Consider the following 24,207-nt stretch of genomic DNA (forward strand, 5'->3'; position numbering starts at 1 on the left):
ATGCCCGCAGTTTGTTTGCCTGATATTTTTAGTCACTTTAACGTTTGCAGCTTTCTGAGGGGAAAAGGTTCAAAGGAACCCAGATGAAGTGAACCTTCAGCTGATTATTTAACACAAGAACACTTTGATGTAAAAATATCATTAATGAGTCAGCACATTGCCGGGGCTGTTTGTAAACTAGCAAATGTATTTGAACGAGAAACGAGAAGTGCTTGGGTGAGCATTTTTATTATGAACACTTGAACATGCATTTCATTCGTCAGAAGTTAAATTTTATGGATTCACATGAAATGTAGGATATCCGTTTACACATACAGTATTGAGAAGTACTTTTTTTCAAGGATCGAAATATTCCTAAACATACACTGCCTTTCAATCAATAAAATACCAAAAATACTTTGTTAAAGTCTGTTCTGGCTCTGAAATACATGCATACCTACTACTACTACTACTGCTACTACTACAAACCTATCTCTGTTATTTCCAATAACCTAAACATTCCATTAATACTCTCTGACTTCATTAAAGTTCAAATTTAAAAAATTGCAGCATGCATTCATGATGTATGGCACAGACACATCATGCACCTCGATATAAACATGCATTTGTTCCAGAATAAAGTTACAGTGAAACTCACAGTACAAACAAAATAAAATAAAAAAATCCAAAACAATAAAAAAATAGCATATGCAAAACCTACAATCAAGTTGCAATTTTATGTGTGAAAGAGTGTCCTGTTAACAGTGAACAGAGGCCTGTCTTTAATGAGATATCCCTCAATCTGAGATATTTTCATGTGCATGTCACACTTTTGTGTGATATAGTGGCAAAGAATGACTGAAAGACTGAGAATAGAGCTGTTCAGCCTCTTATTTTTCAACAGAAAAGTCAAGCAATCTTTAATAATATATCATAATACATTCTAGTAGGAGTGAAAATTATTTTAAAAGAAATGTTGAAACATTAGTTGGTCTGTTTTTTAGGTAGGATGTTTCCCAGCTTTTTATCTTCCTGAACTTTTTTAATTTGCGAACTCTCCTTCACACATCGACAGGAAAAACAACAACAGTGTTGTCTCCTAACAGGTCTCTTTGTTATTAGTGACATTACCAGTAGCTCCTTTTTATTCTAGTGTCAGAGTAAAGCCATTAAAGTGTGACAGTGAGGCAGCATACACAATACCAGGGCCCTGAAACTGAAGCAGCTAATGACATTTAGCCATCACAACAGTGCTTTTCCTACTGTGACATGCCAAAATATCTGCTGTGAAATACCTATTACAGAAAAATGTGATCCATGAAAAACACAAACGCACATCAGGACAACTAAGGTTGATTTCTACATGACTGACATCAAGGCAACATGACAGCTGTCCTTGATGCTTTTCCCCTTTAAGTTATTTGACAAAGTTGAAGGAAATTAATCATTTTTGCAAGCATGAAGAGTTTATCACAAGTTCCTGTAGCTAGACAAGGTGAATGTAATTCAGACTAAAATAAACTCCCAAACTCTGCACAAGTTGTGTATCGTTACTGTAAAGATCGCTGATAAATGTCACACATGCAGAGAATTTTTGGGATATCACCCTCACTGGAGATGGATTGGATTCTTACATGTAGTTGTTAACCACACCAGGATTAGTCATGTAATGATGTCGAACATGGAGGGGAAATCCCGACAACTGAGGATGAGAAGGAAACGTTGACGTGTTCCGGTACTGTGGTCGGAGACGTGGTGAACCCTGGAAGTGGAGTTTGAAAGTTGCCCATTCCCCAAAGGTCATATCTAGGAGGGCTTTAAGGTCATCAACATCCCCAAAAATCAGTGCTGAACCGTTGAGGTCATTTCTTCTTACAATATCAATGTACTTACTTGGGTATTCCATCCTCTCCAGCTAGGAAAAAAGAAGAAAATGTAAGAATTATATACAAAAAGGAGTGATAATATATTATTAATCCTAATCCACCCTGATATGAATGAATTGATCTAAACATCCTTTTTGTTACATTTGAGGACGTGCAGACATAGTTTTTATATTGTGTGAGGTGAATTAACACATTTATTTCAATACTGCTTTGTAAAGAAGGTACATTAAAGCTACACTCAAATTTTGCATCCACAGTGGGGTTAAATTTCAGATTTAGCCCCACTGTGGAATACTTTTTATTGTGATGATTTTTCAAAAAGGCCATTCAATATATTTACATTCAGTGTATGCCTCTCTGTAAAGTAATTTTCATTGATAGTGGCGAGGTCCTCCAGTTTCTTGCTTGATTAAAACTGCCTGTCTGGGCACAACATTTTTCAAGGAGGCTGGGAAACGCTCTGTGACCCTATGGGAGCTATGCAGCATGACATGCGTAATGAAACTAGAGCTGTGGTGTTGGTGGGTTACAGTAGACGGCCCTGGTAACAGTGTTACTGTGTCCCTTCGGGTGTTCTTTGGATGCACAGAGCATTACAGAACTTTTGGGTACACTCAAACTAATGGGAGCCGATATACAATAGTGTTTGCACAAAAAAGTATTTTTTATGGTCTTTTTTTACAGACATATTTGTTCTATGATAGTGCGCCAGCCATCGAGCAGCACAGAAACTGCAAACCAGGTTTCACTGCGCATGTGTTGTATCCCATTGATATGATGTCATATGGCGCTGTAGCTTCTCTTTTTAACATTTCTTGGAATTCATAGGCAATGTTGCGGCACGTAATTCAGCGTAACTGTTTGTAATTTTGGGTAAGCACTGTTGCTCCACAGCAAGAGGGTTATGAGTTTAAACCCTCCAGCTGGCCTGGGCCCCTATGTGTGAAATTTGCATATTCTCCCTGTGTCAGCACAGGGTTTCTCCTGCTTCCTCCAACAGCGAAAAGACATGCAGTTTAGGAACTGTTGACTTCAAATTGCCTGTAGGTGTAAACATGACTGTGAATGGTTGCCTGTGATAGTCTGGCGACCTGTCCAGGGTGTACCCCGTCACTTGCCCAGTGTCAGCTGGGATAGGCTCCAGGCCCCCCCCGCTACCCTGAATAGGGTTACAAATAATGAATCAATGTATGTCATTTTATCTCACTGACAGAGAACTCACTATTGACTGCTCACTCAACTAACTCTGCATCTGCAGCTGTATTACTGATGATACAAACTGAACATGTTCTACTTCTGCTGCATTCAACTGGTGATACATATGGTAGCTTTAGTTGTAATACCATCACAGTAAATGTGATGTATTTTGTCACAAAGGTTAGCTCTGGCAGTGATAATTCATCAGAAATGTCTCAACAAAACATATTCATTGGTTGTATTTTTTGACAGCGGATCACTTTATTTATTTCTTCATATTTTTTTGGGGGAAGGAGTGGGGTTCCTTAATTTGACAGCACACAATGTAAGCATGAAAGGGGGGAAAAGAGGGGATAACATGCAGCAAAGGGCCACACACTGAAAGCGAACCTGCAGCTGCTGCAGCAGAGTCATTGCCTTTATACATGGGGCACTCGCACTATCCAGTGAGCAACTGGGCACCCAAACAGCAAATCAGTTTTGAACTCAAGAAAGTAATGGAACAAGAAGGAGCAGCCACCATGAGTTGCAGGTGACTGGCTGCACACCCCAACTTCTCCTGCCATATAAAAATCAGATTGTTTATGCTCGTGGCATTATGGATAAAGGCCAATTATTGACTGACATCTTCAATAAAACATCATGAATTTGTTTGGCTAAACTTCAAACAGTAAAATCAGTTGTTCTACTATTGTATTTTTGATGAAATAGCTACTCAAAGTGTAAAGAGTCCCCATCCAGGGATCACAAGACTTTGCCTGAAAAGGGGAAAACAGATCAAGTGCTCCTGCCTGTGGAAGGACATTCCCCTCTCAGGTGGAACCCCTTCAGCTGAATCAGAGACTTTAAATCCTGCCTTCCACCCATTGTTCTGTCTTTTCCACCCCAGCCATGCTGTGTGTGTCCTTTAAATTGAAGTGAATTTGTTTACTGCTATTTCTGTTGAGATTATTTGATGTTATACTGAGTTTTCTGTTACCACCAGTAACCATGGGTGTTACAAAATCAACCCAGACCAAAGTCTTAAAGATTCCATCTTACCTCTTTACATACATCCTCTGTAGTCATTTTGATGATAGTTGCGATTGACAGAGGAGCTAGGTTCCTCATCCAGCCAGAATCTTTCAGCCTGGATGTCCCTCTGATGTGAGCCAGCTCCCTTCTAATTGAATGATCGAGGTTCACTGTCACCACTTCAAGTGTCTTCAAGTCCCTTATGGTGAATTGGAAATCTACCATGAGAAATCTTTCAAACATCTCAGGATCTCCATCCTGCTCGAGGAGCTCCTCAATCTGTGCACTCATCACGTACAACTCTGCCCTGGACTCACTGAAGACTTTCCACAAGGTCTTTGAATCATCAACATTTGTCTGATTGATACTATCACTTTCTACACTCTGCTCAGCGTCTTCCACACACTGGATGATCCAGCTGAGGCGGCAAGGCCACTGATTAGCCAAGACTACCCATGCTGCGATGAATTCTGGTTGAGGAAGCTCTTTCTTCAAGGCCTTCATGATTGTCACAGTCACTCGAAAAGTGTTGATCGCCCTCCTCATAGACATGGCATCCTCTATCATGTACTTGTTAAGACTGGTTTCAGTGTTGGTCAGGATGCTCCTGAGCAACTTCTCTACCTCCTCCTCCTTTACATCTAGTGCTTCTGTATTTTTATCTATCAGTGGATATGCCTCCTTAGTTTCAAATGCAATCTCCACTGCATATAAATCTGGAGAAGGGGTCTTTTTGAGACTCCCAGTTTGACGATTATCTTCACTCATGCCTATATCCTCAGGGATTTTTGAATTCCCAGTAAGTTTGCAAAATATACTATGCTTTGAATCATTGCACAGCGGTGGGACCGTGAAAGGCAGAGTTACGATGTGGTTCAGCAGTGCATAAGCTCTGTCCTCTTTGCTGAAGCAGCCATCTGCAAAGTTCACTTTCTTCACAACAACATCTGGGTTGATGGCCAGAATGGAAATATATGGACTTTCCTCATTTGAAAGCAGAATGTTGATGGCATCCAGAACTGCAACTATTTTCTCGGGGGAGCAGCGGTCCAGATTGGTGATCTTCAGCATCACCCGGATCCTCCTCCTCTCAAACACCTCCATAAACTGGATAAACTGAGACAGAAACCACATTTCCTTCCTCACTTCGTTCATGAAGCCCAGTTGTTTGCTTACCCGCTCATTGTCCATCCCCTTCATGATGTTCAGATCCAAGGTGAAGATGAGGTTCTTACACATTGAAAAGATAAACTTCAATGCACTTGCTGCAGGGACCCCTAATGCAGCAATGAGCAGGCCCTCCCCTACACCCACATGGCTTTTTGTTCCATTCACCGCCCCTGGTTTCATCTCAGGTTGGGGAAAGCCAATGATCAACCAGAATAGTAGGATGGAAATTGGTATCACAAGAATGGTAAGGACGAGAAACCACAGAGGGCAGCAGCAAATCTTTTTGGACCTCCAATCGCTAGGACCATCTTCCACAATCTGATTTTTCAAAACAAAACAGAACAAACAAGAGGCGGGTTAGATTCCAAGGCTGTGTTTTTAGTCATATTCTCTAGAAATGGCAATGTTAGCTGCCAGTTTGTTGGTTGGTCCCAGTCAACATTTATATGTGGGGCCCATGTGGGTAGTAAATGGACTGAAAAACTGACCCTATATGAGATTGTCCACAGTTTCCATAATGGCCCCATGCAAATTGCCCACATTAGTGGGTTTACTCAAGTGGGCCCCACATGGGTTATGCTAGGGCTACCTGGGTACCAAGTGGGTGTGGGGCCACATGGGCAAACCCACCCATGTGGATTATTGGCACAGGGGCATCATGGAATCTATGGACAGTCCCATGTAGGACCCATTTTTCTGTCCATTTACTACCCACATGGGCCCCACATATCAATGTTTGCTGGGGGCTGCGACTTTTGCACGGATTGAGTTATCAATGACAACTATAAGATAGCTCATAGATTGCCATAAAATTTGGTACATATGTTTATTGTGCCCAGACGACGAGTCATAATTGACCCTGATTTTTTTACAACACCATCAGCAAGTCAATTGTATCACTTAACCAGCGGCATCTGCCGGATTGGCATATACAGAGATTCATAGTAAACCCTGTAGATTTTAATCTAGTCCCATCAAAAGAATTACATTTTGTTTATGAGTGAAATATCTCCACAACTGTTGGTTAGATTTTTGATTATGACACCCCCTACCCCCAAGATAAATTGTAATAACTTAAGTGAAACTGTGACTTTTTTTGTGATCTACTACTTTAATTTTCAAAATCAGAAAATGTTACACTGCTGGCTATGCAGTTGAAAGGTGCACATACTTTTGAAATTGGTGCTATATGATCAGAGAAAAATATCAAAGGGGCTATGGCATTCGGTTTTGCTCAAAAGGCAGAAAACCTACATCTACCAGAAGATATTGAATGGTTCTGCTGTTAGGTGAAGGAATTTATCTTGGCTGCTCTGATCTTTGACAAAGGACATAATTGCAGGTGGTTGGTAAATCAAATTAGAATCAAACAGCAAGTTAAAATAAGTTTCTGGATGTATTTGAGACGAGAAATAGGCAATGCAGTAAGATATTCTTGGTTCAATTTAATCAGCACTGCTTATTTTAACTGTTTCATCTAACTTTTACAATACAGGAAACAGTATGATGCCCACTTCCTGCTCAAAAAGTAGTGTATTACAGCCCAACAGTGTATTACAGCCCAACAGTGTGCTTAAATGTGTTTCTAAAGACATTTTAGGTGATAAATAGGCAATATAGTAACATACTCTTGATTTTATTTGTTCATCACTTCTCATTTTACAGCTTGATCGAGTTTAGTCTAAGTTTTGCAAAGAGAGAAGGGCGGGTTTCTCTCTTGAACCATCATACTCTTTGTGTCCGCTCATGGCGCGTCTTCTACATTTAACAATACGTTCATGAGCAACTTTACCGGACAGAGTGACTGGGGCTGATGGTTAAAATGGGATAAAGAGGAGGCGAGTGGAGATGGATTAACGAGCAGAGTAGAAGCTGGTGCAAAGTGAGGAGGACTTCGCGGTGCACGAGATTTACAGATGTAACGACCAGACAGGTGAGTGCAAAGTGGCGTGGCGTTCACCTGTGATTGTACACTGTAGGCTAACCGTTGTGCAAAAACCGAGTTTTTAGGCCTAATTCTTTCCGCATGTCCATGCTGTTTAACAGAGAGACTGGGGCTGGTGGTCAAAATGGAGACGGATTAATGAGCAGAGTTGAAGCTGATGCAAAGCGAGGAGGACTTTCTGGTGCACGAGATTTACAGTAGGACATCCAGACAGGTGAGTACAGCAAACTCATAAAGTGGCGCGGTGTTCACGTTGTGCACCTTAGGCTACATGTTGTGCAAAAACTTAGCAGCTTTCCTGGCTTTGATGTGCGTGTTTGTGGCTGCAGCAGCAGTTTTTAGGCCAATTTATTTCTACATGTCCATGCTATCTACCTAAGTGATGTTTTATCTTGCTGTTGATATTACACATTCTGCAAAGCAATGTATGTACTGAATATATGTTATGTTATATTACTTTATGCAGCCGCTGTGTCATCTGTAGCTCTTTTTATTTGTTGTCTGTCATGTTTGTGTAATTGTCTGGCTCCCTCTGGGCTGTTCATTTGAGCTGTGTGCAAAAGTTGCAAAGTACTTTCTATCCATGGTCTATGGTTTGGGCAAAGAGCCTCTGTGCTGTGATGTGTGTGTTGACATGTTGATGCACCTTTTGTGGTCTTTTGATGAGTTTTTTGATTTGATAATGGCCATATTACTATATACGTCATATAATCTTAGGTTTTTTCCTCATCCACTACCCTTACTGTGTAAAATGTAATGCAATAACATCTATCTAGAGTACATTTTAACTTATTTTTCTTATTTTTACTCTGCTCCAAGTACTCTTTACATCCCTGCATATCTTGTAATAGTAGGCCCATACCGAGGGCTGCATGCAATGCAGAAAGAATCATATTGCAATTATTTTGATAAATACTGTGATATAAGATACACTTTTAGTGGGAATGGTAGCTTTTGCATTTCACTTTTTTCTAAGGAAAACTAAAACATAAAAAAGATGATGAATTGATCTTTGCTAGGGTCTGTACCAAAAAAAAAGCATGTTTCCTGACGTCTGAAATATGATTTGTAGATCGGGGCCTCTCTGTAGCACCATAATACTTAATTTGACATGTATGTTGTGACAAATTTTGCCTTCATTAAAAAGTGTAGCTCCTGTGATTTGAATAGTTTAATAAATGTGGCCATATTGCAATTTTTTATAATATTCTGGTTAATTGTGCAGACCTAATATCTTTGCCAAGCATAAAGGTAATGTAAAAATTTAAAACAAAACAAACAAACAAAAAAAATCCTGTAAAACTCATCTCACTAAAAACAAGCTTTGGAGGTGCTGTCTCCAAAACCAAAGTGAATTTGACCTATTTCAACTAATTAAAGTGGCATAATTAAAGTGTCATCATATGACCTGACATATTGGCAGAAATGTTCATATGAAACAGATACCAATATTTTATTTGAAAGCTAATTTTTGCAGATACTCTATTGTGCATCCCTACAACAGACATTGACCTGACATGAGATCTCACTGGGAACGATTGTCTGCCAAAAGTCAAAACTGAGGCTAGATAAAATACTTTGTTTTACGTCCAAATATGTGTAAAACTACTGACAGGCTTATCATCCTGTTAAGTGCAAAATAGCAAATGTTGACATCTCACTTAACATGCTAAATGAAGGCAGTGAGCATGGTAAACATAACCTACCAAACATCAGTATGTTAACTTTGCCATTTTGAGCATGAATGCAGCTCGAAGCACAGCTGCACCTGAGTGCAGCCACACTGAGCCACTAGCATGACTTGAGAAAAGTTAGGGAAATACACGAACCTTCCTCTTGACTTCGTCTTCTTCATCATATTGCGCCACACGGTAGAGAGCAAGGTGCAATTTCCCAAAGTTCATCTGCATGGCTTGAAACAGCCGTATGGCTAGCCCCGCCCAAAGCAGGTCACTGCCTGCAAAATGCCAGGCACTGAAATGTACATAAATAAACCTGACGTTATGGTGATGCTGGTTCTCCATGGTCAGAATGGGTCTATAGAAGAGCATTCGGCCAATGAGTGCTAGAAAGCCACAAATTGATGGAGTAGCTGAGCGAGGCCTGTATCTTCCTTTGTCTTCCTTCTCTATCCTTGAAGCCTCCCGCTTCATGTACACTGAAAACACAATAAAGTGATAAAATTTACTTTTAGGACACAGTATTTACCTGGTTGGAGTGCATGCAAAGAATATAAATCAATGAAGACACGTGTTGTTGGCTTGGATATAAAAAAGAAAACAAAGAGAAGCTTTTTAAATGTTATAGCAACAAGTTGAATTTAACTTATTTTGATCTCTCCAACTCTTGATATAATGCCATGGCCATGGCACTAAGCCTACAACCTATTCCAAGAAACATAATCAACCCGACTTTTCTGCAGAAATACTTGCAAAGGATTGTGCTTTTTCCGTAATTCAAGTCTCAAGGCAAGAAGCATGATTAAAAAACAACAACATCTAAACAAATGTAGAGTCATTGAATGACTATTCATTTTGCAACATTTCTAACCTTTATTATTGTATGGGCACATGTGAACATAAAACCTGGTCCACCTGTCTGACAAGGTTGAAAACAAATCATCATCCTTCACTGCAAAAACTGATAACACAAAGAAACGACCTTAAACTTGTCTTTTGTGTTGGAGCCCTTTCACAAGAGCTGCACATGTCCCATTCAGTCTGTTCAAAGTCACTTGTCTATAAAATATAAACCTGTATTTTTCCTGTTTGAATCTTCACATATTTCATGTCAAAGGTCACTACGTGCTCATCTGTGGAATTGGATGTCTTGTGATATCGGATTGGTTGCTTTTTTAGGTGGTTCTTTTTAAAATGTGCTTTGTAGCTTAAAGTTCAACATGAAGTTAAAATGCAGTTTTGCAGACATTGGTATAAGTGATAGAGGGATTGTTGGGTACTGTTCATAGCATGTTGAGCCTCTTAAAGGAGCACACTGTCTTTTTAAGGCAGCCCTTTTATTTGCTATACATTCTTTATGACATAAAACAGTTGCAAATATTTGAGGTGTGTGATTAAGGGAAAACCTTTCCCCCTCATCGATCTACACTCATTCCCTGCAATGACAAAATGAAAGCTGTATCTTCAGAAATGTTTATATTTGTAAATGTAAATGTTTGAAATGTCAAATAAGTATTCAGACTCTTTATATGACACTTGAAATTTAGCTCAGGCGCCTTACAATTCTCTTGATCATCTCTGAGATGATTCTACACCTTAATTGAAGTCCACATATCTAGACTGTATATGAGGTCTCCCTATCGAGCACAGGTTCAGGGGCCCAAAGTGTCTGGCCCCGCACTCCTAAGCCTTCACCTGCAAAATGTTGACCAACAAGGAAGAGACACAAATACCACTTTCCCACCAAAATTAATGTGTGCATGAGTTTTTTTTTTTTTTTTAAACATGGGTAAACCTGCGAAAAAAAGGCCATAGACTGTTTTCCCCTTGCGCAGAGAGCAGTGCTGTGTACACGGTGCTGCAGTACATGAGTAGTTGTGTGGGTTTTTGATGTTTTGTTGAGTCTACTCATGGTACAGGCTGGAGAACAGGCAAACAGTCGACAACAGCACGTACAGAGGTCGGGGAATACTTAACAATGATTACTTCTCTATTTACATCTCTTACTTATTCAGTCTCTCTTTCAAACTTGGTGCAGACTCATTTGGATTGATGTTTTGCTTAGGAGTTGACAGATGGTAATTAGTGGCAGTGCGTCATTGCATCTGGCCGGTTAAGGAGCTAAAATTAGCATGTTTAAAATTAGCACGTTCATCTGGGTATTTTGTTCCTATTAATGCCGATTGGAGCTGGAGTTGATAAATACCGGCGACTACTGCAAAATCATTTGACCTGGGTGTGAACGATTGTACAAATTCCCATTGCATTAAAAAGCCACATTAGTGTTTTGGGGGTTTTTTTTGCAGTGGCAATGAGATTTAAGAGACATAAAACAACAAAAAGATGCATAATGACAACAAAGAGGCAGAAAACATCAACAGAGAAAAAAACACCACAAATTTTGTGTCTTGCTGTTATGTAGGAGAAATGATGGGGCCTTTAGCATATATGTGCCCAGGAGCCCATTTTCTCCTAATCTGCCCATGCTCACAGCTGACAATGCATTTCAGACTGAGAGGCAAGTCATGAGGTTGAATAAACCGCCAGCAGAGCTTAGTGACAGGTTTGTGTCAAGGCACACATTGGGGCAAGGCTACAAAAAATCTCCTTCATTGAAAGTTTCAAGGAGCACAGTAGCCTCCGTATTTCTTAAATGGAACACGTTTGAAACAACTGAGCAATAGTGGCAAGGAAAGTACTTGGTGAGTGAGGTGACTAAGATCCTGATGGTCACTCTGGCTGAGCTCCATGAGAGAGACTACAGCACTTCACCAATCTTGGCTTTATGGATGACACTTGAAAGTCTGCTTGGAGTTTGCAAAAAAAAAAAAAAAAACCTAAAGGACTCTCAGACTTTGAGAAATACGATTCACTGGCCTGATGAAACCTAGATTAAACGGTTTGGCCTCAGTTCTAAGCGTCATATCTGGATGAAGAAGACTTGAGGCTGTAATCGCTGCCAAAGGTGCTTTAACTAAGTACTGAGTTAAAGGTCTAAATACATTTGGCTGGAAAGTGAGTCATCATGATCTAAGTGTATACAGAATTTTAAATAGATTTCAGAGATAACAGCGCCAGTCCAGTAACAATCAGTGCTTTGAAGGCATAGCGATCAACCTGACATCTTCTGTTTTCACCCCAATAATAACAAAACCTGTAGTACTGGATCCTGCCTCCAGTCACTGGAATAGCAAAGGTATCAAATTGGGAGACTTATTTAAAAAAAAAAAAAACAGCTCCCCAAAACATGATTTTATTTTGATATCATTTAAATAAAACATTATATTGGAAAGAGCACAAACTTTATAGATCACCCTGGTATATTTGGAGATGGGATGTTGATCTGTTTCAGCAGCGAGGGAGGGCGTCTCTCCGTTTGTTTTATGATGTAATGTGTGGCATTTCTAATACACAGAGGATTAAAGGTTTATGGAAGAAGGAGTTTTTGGTGACTAATAAAGAGGAGGTAAGGGAGGATATTCGGAGTTATGTCAAAAAGGTCTCCATCTGTACTCAAACAAAAGTTCTGAATTAAATTTAGAAAACATAATTCCCCCTAATCCAAGGCATTCTTTTAACCCCTTACCTTCTGAGATAGGTACCCAACTCCTATTGCCTACGGTCATTAATTACAGAACTGTTTGTCAAAAATACTACGTGAAATGCAGAAAACATTTGACAAAGATTTAAAAAGGATTCAGTGTCTTCCGAGCTTGGGCTTCTCGCTGTTTGTAGAAAAAGGTTATATACCATTCTTACTTTAGCTGCTAGAAAGAAATATCATTACAGTGGACTAGTGATAAGGGACTTCTGGTAAGGGAAGGTGCAGAGTTATATTTGAGCTGACTCTTTGGAATATTTTATTTTACATACCAAAGCAAATCAGTTCTACAGTGTCAGGCAGCCCTATCTGAATTATCTTTACTATTATTTTACAAGGAGTTTCCTGAATCTGTGATTTACCTGCAACAAACACTATTTTCTGTAGCTTCCTTTATATGTTTGTTGAGCTTAGCAGTTTTTTTTTACTGTTAGTGCTTATGTTTTGCTCTTGTTGAAAATAGGAACATTTAATAAATATATTGTTCAAACTTCTATATGTAATTTTAATAAAATCCTTGTTATTTGTGACACCTCTCTCCTGAGAAAGTCAATATGCTGTTGCTTGTGCTTGCAATCTGTATAGCTGCAAACCTGCAGCTGCTCCACCTTAGAGTTTAGCAATACCCCAAAACAACATTTGATCTGGATAAGATTTGGCTAGGAGTAGATTAGCAATGTATGGGATTAGGATCACATCTTCAGGTTTTGAAATATCTAATTTTGAGATTTATTCCTACCTGTATAAACTCTAAACTGGATTAAATATATTGAAATATGGGCGCATCTGCCAAAACAGCGCCAACCATTGAAGGAACATGAATAAAAGTCTGGGAAGGTCTCCGTGTTTTTAAGTTATGCTACAATTTGTTCGGCCATTAGCAATAAAGAATAAAAAAATTTATTACGGCTAAAAAGTTAGACACAGATCCTAAAAAAAAGATAAGATTGATTTTTCAGGGTTTTTTTTTTAAAAAAAGGGAGAGATGACTGGTTATGATTAAACGTCGGTCAAAAACTTTCGTTGGGTGCTTATGGAAAACAGGAACCAATAGGATAATCAGGAACTTACAAAATGTAAAAAAAAAAAAAGTGAAGAACAAGGAGGAATTACTTTAAAAAGCTGTTATTATAGTGGCTTAATCATTGAAAAAGCCAACATGTTTTGACCACCACTGTCTTCTTCAGGGCTTTAAAAGCAGTTGTTTCAGTGTTTTTTGTTTTAACAAATCTGGAATTAATCTAAAATCCTTTTTGTTGCTTTGCCATTATTTAGTGTAGATTGAAGAGGGGGTACAATTATTTATTATTTCTGATTTTTAGCATAAAGGTACAGCATGACAAAATGCAAGTCAAGGGATCTTAAGACTTTCTGAAAGCACTATGCTGTATGGAGAATTAGGGTATGTGTACTTAAGGACAAAGAGATGCCCTGGAGGCCTGCAGAGCAGAAATACAAAGTCCACTTTTCAGTCAGTGAGTTGTGAAAAAGTCATTAAAGCACGAGCCAGCTCTGAGGTGCTGCACAGCTCATTCAAATGCCAAGAAGTAGCTCTCATTTTCTGACTGCAGCGGCTAAGAGCATGCAAGAATTAAACATTGAGTTTATTTACTATGATGTAATCATATTGTGCTGCCAAAGTCTATTAACAGGTGCAGTTTCTACAGTTAACAGATGATTGTTTCACACACTCCAGTGGACACTGAAAGCAGAGATGGTCTGTTTGCATGTAAATTATTTGTAGTTTGAATTCACTTCTGAGAATTTGGCACAGGCTATGTCTGTGCCAAAGCCAGCTGCTGATCTGGCCAATCATAAGTTGGCGATGGTGACTGAGAGGCTGAAGGTGGGAAATGAGAAGCCGACTTTTCAATCAACCAACGTGGTAACTCGTGTCGAACCCAGCAACCCACTGGAGCGGCTACTGGAGCAGCTAGTCATTAGCTTCTGAAGCTGCTAACTAGCATGCTGAGGCTAGCAATATACTGGAGATGCTATGGGAGCAGCTGGTCATTAGCGACCAGGGCAGACAGGGACTTCATGATGCTTTCAGGTGTGCCTCGTAAACTCTGAAATCTGTACTGGAATGGCCACAAAGACAGTGGTGTGTGCAGACTCTTCTTACTGGAGTGGCCAAAGTGGGGCACTGACTTATGCAGGGATGGCATGAAGTATGAGCGCTGCTGTGGGTGTCGACATAACTTTAATGTACCATTTTTGTCTCCACTACCCAAACCCATTTTACTTTAATTATTTCGCAGTGTCTTACACTCCTGTTCATAGTATAGTTTAAAAGATTAATAGACCTACCAATTATAACACGACAGATGGACACAGAACAAAGGTAAAATTAAAAGTCCCAAACTTTAGTAAAGAAATTGCTCCTCCAAAAGTAAATAGTACAAAAGCAACTATAAAGTACCAACAAAATTAAGAAAAATAAGCTTGTGTGGGTCAGGGTTACTTTATAACAGTTATATCAGTTTATTTGTATATATAATTAGTCAGGCTAGACACTACTCTGGCACATTACTGCGTCTCAAGTTTAAGAATGAATTGCACTTATAAATGAAAATTCACTCTTTAAACAAGAACACAGCTTCTGCAGGCGTACATTGAAATGTTTTAAGACCTTATAATATGCTTAACTTTTTACCCACAGACTGTAGACACTTTGTCATCAGACTTTGAGTGTTTACTTACCTTCCATTTGTTCGAGGATCATATTAATTCGATTCTGACATGAAGAGTAGAGTCCCACAGTTGCAGGTGATGAAACTTTTGTCAGGGTCTTGGACAGCGCATATGCGTAAATATCATCTGAAAGGAGATTTCAAACAACAAATCATTAATTTTACATTTCATTTTGTATTCAAGTAAACTTAGCTGATACTTTTATCCACAAAGTTTTCTCTTAACAAAGAAACATTAAAGCGACCTGAAGTTAAAAGATTATTTGTCATACCCGTTCAAAGAATCACTGAGAAAACTGGATCTATGGTCGACACGCTCTAACTGACAATGTTTTTGATTAAAGTCAAACAGTTTTTTTTTTTTTTTTAACTTCAGCTCAGTAATGCTAAACTAAACTGAAACAATGGTGTAGGTGAAAAACACTTATTCATATTAGCACTAATAAGGTGAGCTCATTACAGGAAAACAGCAATTACAGATTCAGAGGAAAAGAAGAAATAAAAATAGAGCCCCTGAACGAGAGTGGAGTAGCCACTAGGCTATAAAACAGGTGGCATCAAACTTTAAACTGTAAAGTCGGTAGATACGAAGGCTTGTCACTTTGGAAATCACAGTTGTCATCAAGTTATCAAAACAAACTGCTAGATGAAGAGTCACTGGCAACGTAACAGTCAAAACAGTAGCAACAAATGAAAAGAAAAACACTTAATTCGTCTCTTTTCCAGTTATAATGATATCCTTGTCATCACCCGGTTTAACAGTAAGATACAGCCTGTTATCTCTTCAGCACGAAGAGAAAAAAACCTGTTGACAGCCAGTTACAGAGTTAGGTAATTGTGAAGTGTAAATTCAGTGTGATTAAATCAGTGAAATGATTTTTTTATAGTATGAACAGAAATACCATTTAAGAAATTATATCAACAGTAAAACAGAAGTACATCCTCCATGCTGTGCGCTCCTTGCAAATTGATTAATGACAACCAATTAAGAAGTAAACTGTCATAGCGAAGGAGCTTAAAGCAGCACAAATCATCCGTTACCGCTGGCTGAATTATCTCCGTTATGATAAAAAACAGCATAACTGAGCTTTTACTACTATAACTACTACTACTACTACTACCACTACCAGTATTACTTCTCCTAATAATAATTATAGTTGCTTTGCAGCAATGAGAGGGGACTGATATTTCCAGGAGGAAGATGATAAAAGGTAGAGTAAGAAGACAGTGAGAAGCACGGGGAGGTCCATCAGCAGAACTGCCCAGACCACGGCTATTTAAAACATCTTAAAATAAAAAAATAGCCTAGAAGTCACGTGTCTCTAATGCATGCAGCACAATATGCCTTATGGCACAGCTCGAATATAACAGGTGTAAGTACTGAAATGAATGATGGCTGAATTCTATTTAGCTGCGTTGGTTTCAGGATTGTTGTATCCTTCATGCTCGCTCACTGTCACTCTCACGGGAGCACTTGAATGATCAGAGTCATCATTAGTGTTATTAGTAACACCTGTGCTTTTCTTTCCATGACAAGACATAAATAACTGCTGTGAGAGAGGACTATGCCTGAATAGGCACCGGCTTGTTTATTCTAGTTCACTCAGGACTCAAATTCATAACCTCAGACACTAAGTGTGAGTCAGGATCTTGTTGAGCTCTCTGCCAGGTGAGAAGCCATAGATTAGCCTCACAGGATGACTTCAGCAATCAGCAACGTTTAATTTAACCCTTGTGTTTTCCTTGTGGTAAATCTGACCCCAAATGAAATCTTTTGCCATCAAAATATGTTCTTTATAATTATATAAACCTAGGGTCTATTGGCCCTAAATTCCAAAATGAAGGGGAAGTGGTAATGGGTTGGACTGAAGTAAGACTAAAGGTGTAACACAGAATTGATTGACAATTTATACAATATGCTTTAAATAACAGTGAAAACAGGGCGGGGTCAGAATGACTCCAGGTTACACAAATGAAGACATTACGAGGGCAGACTAAAAACCAGTGTTGGTTCAGACAGGCTAAGGAACAGAGACTGCAGATACCATGTGCACTTCCATCCTCATTCAGACATAACAAGCATTTGCACTAAATTCATGAAAACATTCATTCACAAAGTGAAACTGAAAGTGAAAATTGAACCCTTCTGAGCAGCAGAGGAGAAAGCAGTGCAGCATACATGTTATAATGTGCATATAACTCACCTGTTGTTGTCTTATACATGATGACTGTGTCGTGGGATGTGCAGCTTTCCACAGAAAACCCGTTTGACCTGTGGTGAATGAGAAACAGCAGGGAACTTAGTGCAGGCAGTGGAGGTCTGTGTGTGTGTGTGCTTTAAATGACTGCACTGTCAATGTTGCTTTTCGTCACCGGCGAGGGGAGTTCCAATGCAAAAACCAGCTGATTTGAACACCCTGAGTACACTTTGTTTATCTTCAGGATTTGGCGTGAAAGATGTTTGTTTGTATACTAAACACCAACAGCTAAATGAAAAGCACTACTATGTGGATTGAGCGTCCTTGAGAGTGCTTACATTGCAAAAACAGAAATACACAACCCTCTTTTTGTTCTTTTTTTCCCCGAGTTTTGAGTGACAGGCATTTAAGTGAATTGTTTTAAGATGATATTCTGACATTCATGCATGGCTGTGCACCCTCCCTGAGTTCAGGCTGTTCTTTTTTTATGTGCATTGAAATGTCAACAGTTTTGCTGTGTCAATGATTACCTGACATTACCTCGTCCCTTTACCTGCCGGCAACATATTTTGTTCTTGCCTGCACATGCCTAATGGACTTATAGACGCTTTCAGACCAAAGAGAAAACAGCGTAACTGACAGACTTATAGTTTTAAGAAAGTTTATGTTTAACTTCGATTGCATAACCTTTGATCAGTGTGCACAGAAGAATACACAATCATAACCATAAAAGTGCAATTATGCTCATCGAGTTTATAAAATAATGACCAAAGTGGTAGAAATGTTTCACCCATGGATCAAACTTACCTGGTTTAAGTTCCAAATGTCAGTTTTTATGTTGACTCATGTTTAAATCGCTACTTGTAACGTATCCAGAAAAGACAAGGACTATGCAGCTAAGGTGTACTGAGCCTTGCTCCCCTGGGACTTGAGTGTTGTAAAACTTTACAACACAGATAAGAGAGGGGGTGGGGGTGGGGGGGGAGTCACCTGATAACCACAGGCACTGACTGTGGGATGTACACTTTCCAGGAAGTGAGGTCACAAGCAGGATGAAATTACTTTTGATTGATGGAGCTGTACATTTCTTCCTTTCTCCTATTCCAATCTGTTACACCATACCCCTCCTGCTGCTCCCAATCTTCTCTCTATTCATAGAATCGGAGTGAAGTGGGTAGTTCCTGAAAGCATTACGAGGTAGAAAAATCCCCTTTTTTTTCCCGATAGCTTCTGGCATTCGCCGTCCAACTTTTTCAGTCCCCGGAAAAATCGAACAAATGAGTGATTTTCATGCTGGAGCCTTGGGTGTGCATGATTCATGAACTGGATTCCTAGTTTGGAGTCCCTCAGGTTGGGAATGGCTGGATTGCTCTTCTTGGCCTGAACTGATGTGCAGAGCAGTTAAGATGCCAAAGCAGCAGCACCAAAGCCCTTTTTTGCCCAGAGCAGGATATGTTGTGACATAACTGGTTAGTCAAGCTTTGACAAACAAGCTAGCAGCCTAATTTCCCTTGGCATTTCCTTGTTTTTTTGCATTAGCCTACGTTTCCCATCTGGTGTCGCAGTGTACCTCACAACATGAGTCCTTCACAAGCCACTGCAAATACATTTTGTGAAGTAAATCAGGTCAAAGTGGCTTTTTTAATACAGAAATTCCCAATGTAACATTTAAAGCCATTTTTTCATGCATGTCGTGGCTGAAATAAAAAGATTTTCCATCTGCACTAGGAGACATCAATTGGTGGCTTCTATTGCATAAACAAATGCATTTAATCATGGTGTAAATAAATAAATACATTTACAGGTGTAAAAAAATATGTATTAATCCAGAGCCCTGCATGTGCACACATACAGGACCATAATCATTCGCTGTAGAGGCAGCCAGGTTTCATTTTAAATTTAATTTAGGTGAAATTAAAGATTCATTATACAACAAGTAGGTCCAACCAGATGATTTGATAGGAACTTTAGTTTCACTTTCACTTGAGGCCAAGGGGACATAAAATAGCAACTTAAAGTTACACATGAAAATATAAATAAAGTAATAGTTCAAGTGCTACTTATAATGATAGGAATGATTGCTTTATGTTATTATACAAAGTAACTTTTCAAGTCAAAAATAACAATGTTGAATGCTTCCTGGTGAAATATTCATCTTTCCATAGTATCCTGTAAAACATGAAGTATGGTGGCTTAATAAAATAACCACAAAATAAAATGCGTACAGTAACTAAGCAAACATTGTTTGTTTGTTTCCCTAATTATTTTTTATTTCTTGCTTCATACTCTTCATACTTTGAAAATGAAGGTCTTCCAAATAGATTTCCAGAGTCTTAAATAAATGTTTGAACATTACACTCGAGGGGAAACTTTACCGTCATTATTGACAGTGATAATTTAGGATCTTGGTGCTGAATTTGATTTAGGAAGGAAACTTTTATTCGTTAAGCCCGACATAGAGGACAGAATCTTGTGTTTGCAGTTTTAATGTTATATGTCAGAAGTTGCATTCTTGTTCGATAAACGTTTCACCGCTGCAGCAGTAACTTTTGGGTGTTATAAGTCAGCATGGCCTGGGCACTTTTATTCATGGCACAAATAACGTAATACCTGTAACAGGGTTGCAGCAGATGGTGCCCTGGTACGAGCATTGAAATTTTCCTACTGTGTCCATTTGCTTATCTACGATATTGGGGAAAAAAATACGACTGGATGGAGAATCTCACAATTACTTTAGCTATTTTCAAAAGGGAGACTTTTCACATATACTGTCATCTGGTTTCAGGTTTTAATTGTAGCTATAAAATGTTTAAATTAAAAAAAAAAACCCTTGTTGATGATAATAATAATAACACTAATTCTGCGATGCCGTGACACTGCACTATTTTCGGAGACTGTTATCATTCTCTGAAAGTGTCATTGCACCTGTAAACTGTAACTAACTCTGCTGTGTGAAAACATTCAAGCACCACGAGCACATGGTGTCAATATTGTATACAACCTCACACATACGCATTAACGAGCAAAACTCTCCATTTTTCGGCTATATCGCTGACATTAAGTTTAATTAGTGTACGTCTGATTAAGATTTAAAGTGCTCAGCCTGAGGGTGACAAATTCTGCCTTTACTCCGAGTACCTGATTGTTCAACTTCTTTAATTAACTTGATTGTCATAGTGAGAGTTAGAGTGTGTGTGTGCATATGTGTGTGTGTGTCTGAGAAGGAGAGAGGCTCTCAGTTATTGCTTGGCCAGAAGTCTTTTGCCAACCAATACTGAATTAATTGGATTGTATCTCCCCTCCTGTGAACCCTCACCACACCTCGCCCTTTCACCACATAAACCTTGCAGTTAAGTTAATGAATTCATCTTCATGATTAATCCAAGATAGGTATCAGACACAGAGACACAGATAAATTGTGTTTCAGGATTGGGCAGACTTTGAGTAATTTTTTTTTTTGCCGAAGGCGAGGCGAAATTAAACTAATATTGTAATATTTTAGGTTCAGGGGGATGGCAATTGTTTTCTGTCAGGAGCTGGTTGAAAATGTGCCCACTTAGGATCGTTTGCATCAACCGTGATGCATGAACAAGTCAGATGTGTTTTTTGAGAAAGATGTGTTGTGATCCAACACACCAACAGAGGGTGCTAAAGTATTGTGCATGAAAGTGGGACAATGACATTTCATCAGGCGCCCTTCATCACACTTCTCTGCTCTATTTGGTATGTAGGAGCAGACCTGATGGTGAAGGAGGCATTTACTGAAAATGGGGAGCGGTCAAGAGCTTAAGATGTGCTAGAACTTCTCTTGGATGGGCTGATGATCATTTAATGTAAATCAGTAACTGCAGAGCACACACACACACACACAGACACGCACATTCAGTAATGTCTATCTGCTTTTATTCCTTATCCATTGTTCCTAAGGGCAGACAAGCCTCAGTATTGACACGGAGCCTGACACCAGCTTGCCTGGCCTAATTGGCCTCAAGACCTCTTGTTGGTGTGATCTATTGATCAGTCTCTCTGCAGATGCTGCTAAGTCACAGGGAGAGGACAGAGAAATAGCCAGATATACTGAAAGTAAGCACCGCCAAATCTGGGCATGATGTCTTAAGCCTTGCTGCTCCCTCGGCAGAGCTGTGCAGCAAGCAAAGATGATGATAGGGTCTTCACCCTGAGGTGCAGGGGGTCCAGATCCTTGCCACAAGCTGATTCACACACACCGATTGTCCTTTATTGTTACCATGGGGATGATGGCACCAACAAATGGAGGTTTCTGAATGCTGTGACCCCCAAAGATCTATAGACACTGTCTGCTTTAACAATCCCACCAGAGAGAGGGAGATGAAAACTCCTCTACGCTCGCAACTTTGATACCTCTGCGGCAAATATTAGAAGGGAAAAAAAAGAGGCAGCTATGAGATTGCCACCAAAGAGCTCTTCTGGGGCAGGGGTGAGCGAAATGGTATGCATGCTGATCTTGTATCCATCAGCACAAACATCCTATACGTGATTATTTTTGCCTGCACCTTCAACCTCCTTCCCATTCACATTCAGATCCCCAGATCACATCATCTCATCTATTTCCATTTCTTCTGCTCATCCTCTCTCTTCTCAAACAGTACAGCCATTTCAGTGGAAAAAAAAAAGTGTCTTTGCTTTTCTGCCTCTTAATCCTGCTCTCTCATTCTGTACAGCCTTCCCTCAAATCTCCGAAAACTCATAAGAGAAACATGCGTATGTTTATGAGGCCTGCCACACAATATGTCCTTCGCTGCCTCGTAAAAGGCAATACATTCTTCTTTATGGGGCGCACAAATTTCCTATTCTCTTCTGCGTGTGAGAGCTACATTCCCATATGGTATTACATTTATGATGCATGACAAGGCTTACAATTCTCCATCTCCTCTGTAGCACACTGCGAGTAACCAGAGCTGTCCAAAAGTCATGGCTGTGACAACGGGGATCATTATACATTTTTCTTTCTGTGCGGCTGCCTCTCTGTATTCCTCCCCACGCTTCCATGAAATCTGTCTTTATCCCGCCGTGTGAGAGTATAGCTACCAGGTGCACAGCGAGCTCCTCTCTGGCTGGTGATGGAGCGAGTGCTCACTCTCGGACCTTTTTCTTGCCAACACGCAAACTTACACGCACGTGGGCACATATTCACGCCAACTGGCTGATCCTGCCTCCTGTTTTATTGTCAATATCAGTCGGTTCAGGGGTTGATGGCTGTTGACAGGGGCTGGATTGTCGAGGTAAAGATGATGGCAGCTCTTGCAGAGATAGATAGCTGAGGTTGAGACCCCTTGGAGGGTGTTATTAGGCTGTTATGAAATCTGATCCCTATCAGACCTGCACTGAAGCATGGGGGTGTGTATAGCCAGATGCAGTGCAAAGTACAAGTGTTGAGTCTCTCCCTTCCTCCTATAGCTTCCTCTTATCTACTTCCTTCCCTCACACACAATCGCACGTATTCCTCTTTAGTATTGGACCACCTGCACCTGCCTTTCAGTCAACACAGCCTGCAGACTCCCTCCGTATGTGCACGGATTGCTTTATCATATAAGAAAGGGCCCTAATCTTGTTTGTTTTATATTTCATGAACATTTACACCTCAAGGCACGCAGCATGCAGTGCATCTTGACGCCAAAACCTGCTGGTAGGTTGCTCCAAAGCTCCTGACAAGATTGCTGAAAGCACACGGATCATTCCAGCACATTAGTGAGAGAACTGCCTTAAAAACATTTGAATGCACCAGCCATTAGTACAAACAAAGCAGGGTTCCCGCAGATCCTTAAAAAGTCTTAAAAGGCATTGAATTCATTAAACTCAAAATAAGGCCTTAGTTGGTATTAAAATTTCTTGAATTAATCTTTCAAAAGTTCAAATTTAGGGCTGAGATCTCTGCAAATTATCCTCATCGAAGCTTCATTGAATCCATGTTACTATGAACAGCATACTGTGTTTCGCAAGGATGATTATAACGCTCATGGCGTGGCACGATACGTCAAAAATCATACATCCAAAATAAAAGACCTGATTTGAGAATGAGAAACACAAAATCACAAAAAGAACTATATATAGAAGAACTATACCCATAAACTATATGGGTATTTCCCAGTTGTGTTCTCCCCTTGTCTCCACCATAAGATAAAAAAAATTATGTTTTATGTTACAATAAACATTTTGGCAAAATTTAAATCTGACTGTGGCAATTTTCTACCTGGTCACCCCTAACCCTCTTCTCAAAAAATCCTCCTAACCCTACATAAATGTCAGTTAAATTCAAACATTTTTCTCCAATTTTTGTATCATAACGTTGATCTTAAATTTTATCCTGAGTGGCTTAACAACATCAAAGTGTATCTACAATAGAGTGGAACAAAAGCCAGCAATCAAGCTATTTTAGTTTTGCCTGCATGCTTTTGTTTGATGGTGTTTAATGTAAAAACCTTTTGCTCTGGTTGTGATCACACGTCTCTGGAGGTTTTTTTTCGCCATGGTGGTGGGGCTCAGGATGGCAATGTTGGTCTGTCAGTTGGTCCACACCTTTGATTCAGACTGAAATATCTCAACAACTGTTTGATGCATTACCATGGAATTATATACAGTGACTTGTTGTCAACATGTGATGAATTTCACTGACTTTGGTGATCCCCTGACTTTTAATTTAGCACCACCGTGAGGTTGACATTTGTGCATTGAGTGAAATATCAACAATTATTGAATGGAGTGCCTAGAAATTTGGTGCACACATTCATGTCCCCTTCAGAATAGACTGAACCAACTTTGATGAACCCTTAACTTCTCATCTAGCCCCATCATCTGATAAAAATATG

At 39.6% G+C, this 24,207-nt stretch overlaps 1 protein-coding gene and 1 long non-coding RNA gene across 2 annotated transcripts in view; one reads left to right on the forward strand and one right to left on the reverse strand.

Moving 5' to 3' along the window:
* Nucleotides 1-216: 216 nt before the first annotated feature.
* On the reverse strand, nucleotides 217-18,775 carry nkpd1 (NTPase, KAP family P-loop domain containing 1). Its single transcript, XM_042492707.2, has 6 exons — nucleotides 18,170-18,775; nucleotides 17,369-17,436; nucleotides 15,175-15,291; nucleotides 9,021-9,349; nucleotides 4,104-5,564; nucleotides 217-1,894 (listed from the first exon to the last, which is right to left on the reverse strand). The coding sequence occupies exons 2-6, from the start codon at nucleotides 17,385-17,387 to the stop codon at nucleotides 1,610-1,612; spliced, it is 2,211 nt and encodes a 736-aa protein (XP_042348641.1). The 5' UTR covers nucleotides 17,388-17,436; nucleotides 18,170-18,775; the 3' UTR covers nucleotides 217-1,609.
* LOC148190378 (uncharacterized) overlaps nucleotides 6,591-24,207 on the forward strand; it is a 41,934-nt gene continuing 24,317 nt past the window's right edge. Inside the window, exons 1-2 of the long non-coding RNA XR_015776321.1 lie at nucleotides 6,591-7,179; nucleotides 7,293-7,405. This is a non-coding gene — a long non-coding RNA (uncharacterized LOC148190378). The remainder of the gene's footprint in view (nucleotides 7,180-7,292; nucleotides 7,406-24,207) is intronic.

The sequence above is a fragment of the Plectropomus leopardus genome, chromosome 1 (genome assembly GCF_026936395.1).
Source record: "Plectropomus leopardus strain MGB_pleo_1.0 chromosome 1, ASM2693639v1, whole genome shotgun sequence".
Lineage (NCBI taxonomy): Eukaryota > Metazoa > Chordata > Actinopteri > Perciformes > Serranidae > Plectropomus > Plectropomus leopardus.